The 1,389-nt window shown below is 39.2% G+C and overlaps 1 protein-coding gene across 1 annotated transcript; it reads left to right on the top strand.

The window, feature by feature from the left end:
* Positions 1 to 69: 69 nt before the first annotated feature.
* LOC109216882 lies at positions 70 to 1,183 on the top strand. The gene has a single exon (XM_019381103.1). The coding sequence runs from the start codon at positions 181 to 183 to the stop codon at positions 790 to 792; it is 612 nt and encodes a 203-aa protein (XP_019236648.1). The 5' UTR covers positions 70 to 180; the 3' UTR covers positions 793 to 1,183.
* The last annotated feature ends 206 nt before the right edge of the window (positions 1,184 to 1,389 follow it).

The following is a 1,389-nucleotide window of genomic DNA, read 5'->3' as shown; positions in this document are numbered from 1 at the left end:
GGGGGGGCGGGGGGTTTCAAGTACTTCAAAGCGTCCTCTTTCTCTACGGAAGCCCTATAAATACCCTCTTATATTTTCCATTCCAACAAATCAAAAACATTTCTTTTCCTATATCTCTCTCTCTCAAAGCATCAAATCTTTCACAAATTCTAACTTTCTGATTCGAACCAAATCCAAAAAATGGATCAAAATTTGCCAATAATAGCAAAGAAATTCTGGAACATAGTTCGAGTAGCTTTCTTCATGCTGAAAAAAGGCATTTCAAAGAGAAAGTTTATGCTGGATTTCAACTTATTTATGAAGCGTGGCAAAATTGCTAGCAAAGCCGCAATTCATAATCTCATGTTCCACCACATGACCCATCAATGGTCTAATTCCTCATCTTCTGCCACTTCGCACGTGGGAGATCTCTCACACGCTCCACCCGATGAGTATGAATTCAGTTGCAGTAACAGCCCAGCGCACCCAACTTTTCATCTTCCATTCAACTTCAACAAGCGCAACAAGCACCACGCGCACCATTTTCACGCGCCGGCCATCCATGACGACGACGCTTTTGTTGTAAATGCGGCTGTGATGAAGGCTATGGAGATGCTTCAGAATGATAGTTCTTCGCCGGTTAATAATTTGCCTGGTTTTGGGAGGACTCCGACGGTGAGGCAACTAAGGGTCACCGACTCGCCTTTTCCAGTAAGAGACGCTGAAGATGATAGCCATGTTGATGAGGCTGCTGAAAATTTCATATCAAAATTCTACAGAGATTTGAGACGGCAAGCTTCTCCTGGTCCTTAAATTTATACTCCATTTCTTTTGAGAATTCATGCACGTGGATGATATTACGGTGGCCAATGCAATAAAAACAACGATACAGGAGCTGTCAATATTTCGATTTTCAGTGTAGTAATTTGGAAATATGAAGAACTTAATTGGAAGCTCAGAACGTAGTAATATGCATATATATAATTGCATACTGCATGTAAAAATTTCAGCTTTCCGTTCTGTTCGGGGGTGTGTTTTTTTCCCTTTTCCTTTAGGGGTACTGTGGAAATGTCAAACAAAAAAAAAATGCATGTAATCCTACCGAGTAGTATATAGTTGTGATGAAATCTTTCCATTTATTCTTTTTTATTTGTAATACTATATGAAATGTTCAGAGGCTTAAGTCCTGAAAGTTTGATTCCAATAATGATCTCTTTCGCTCTTTCTCTAATATTCGATTCAGGACTCCGTGCTGCTTTTCTTCTTGGGAGCAGGAGAAGGAAAAAGTAAAGGTGACAGTAAATATACTAATAACAGTAAACTTATACTAAGTAGTAAAGTGAAAACAGTGTTGGCAAGTTAGAAATTATTCTTTCCTTCGACTCTAAGTAGTGAACGTAAATCGCAGTT

This window comes from Nicotiana attenuata, unplaced genomic scaffold (genome assembly GCF_001879085.1).
Source record: "Nicotiana attenuata strain UT unplaced genomic scaffold, NIATTr2, whole genome shotgun sequence".
In the NCBI taxonomy this organism is placed as follows: domain Eukaryota; kingdom Viridiplantae; phylum Streptophyta; class Magnoliopsida; order Solanales; family Solanaceae; genus Nicotiana; species Nicotiana attenuata.
Note: the sequence above shows the minus strand (reverse complement) of the source record. Positions and strands in the feature narration are given on the sequence as shown.

Excerpts from the sequence above, each read along its gene's own strand:
- LOC109216882 (XM_019381103.1), top strand. The coding sequence starts at position 181 with ATGGATCAAAATTTGCCAATAATAGCAAAGAAATTCTGGAACATAGTT.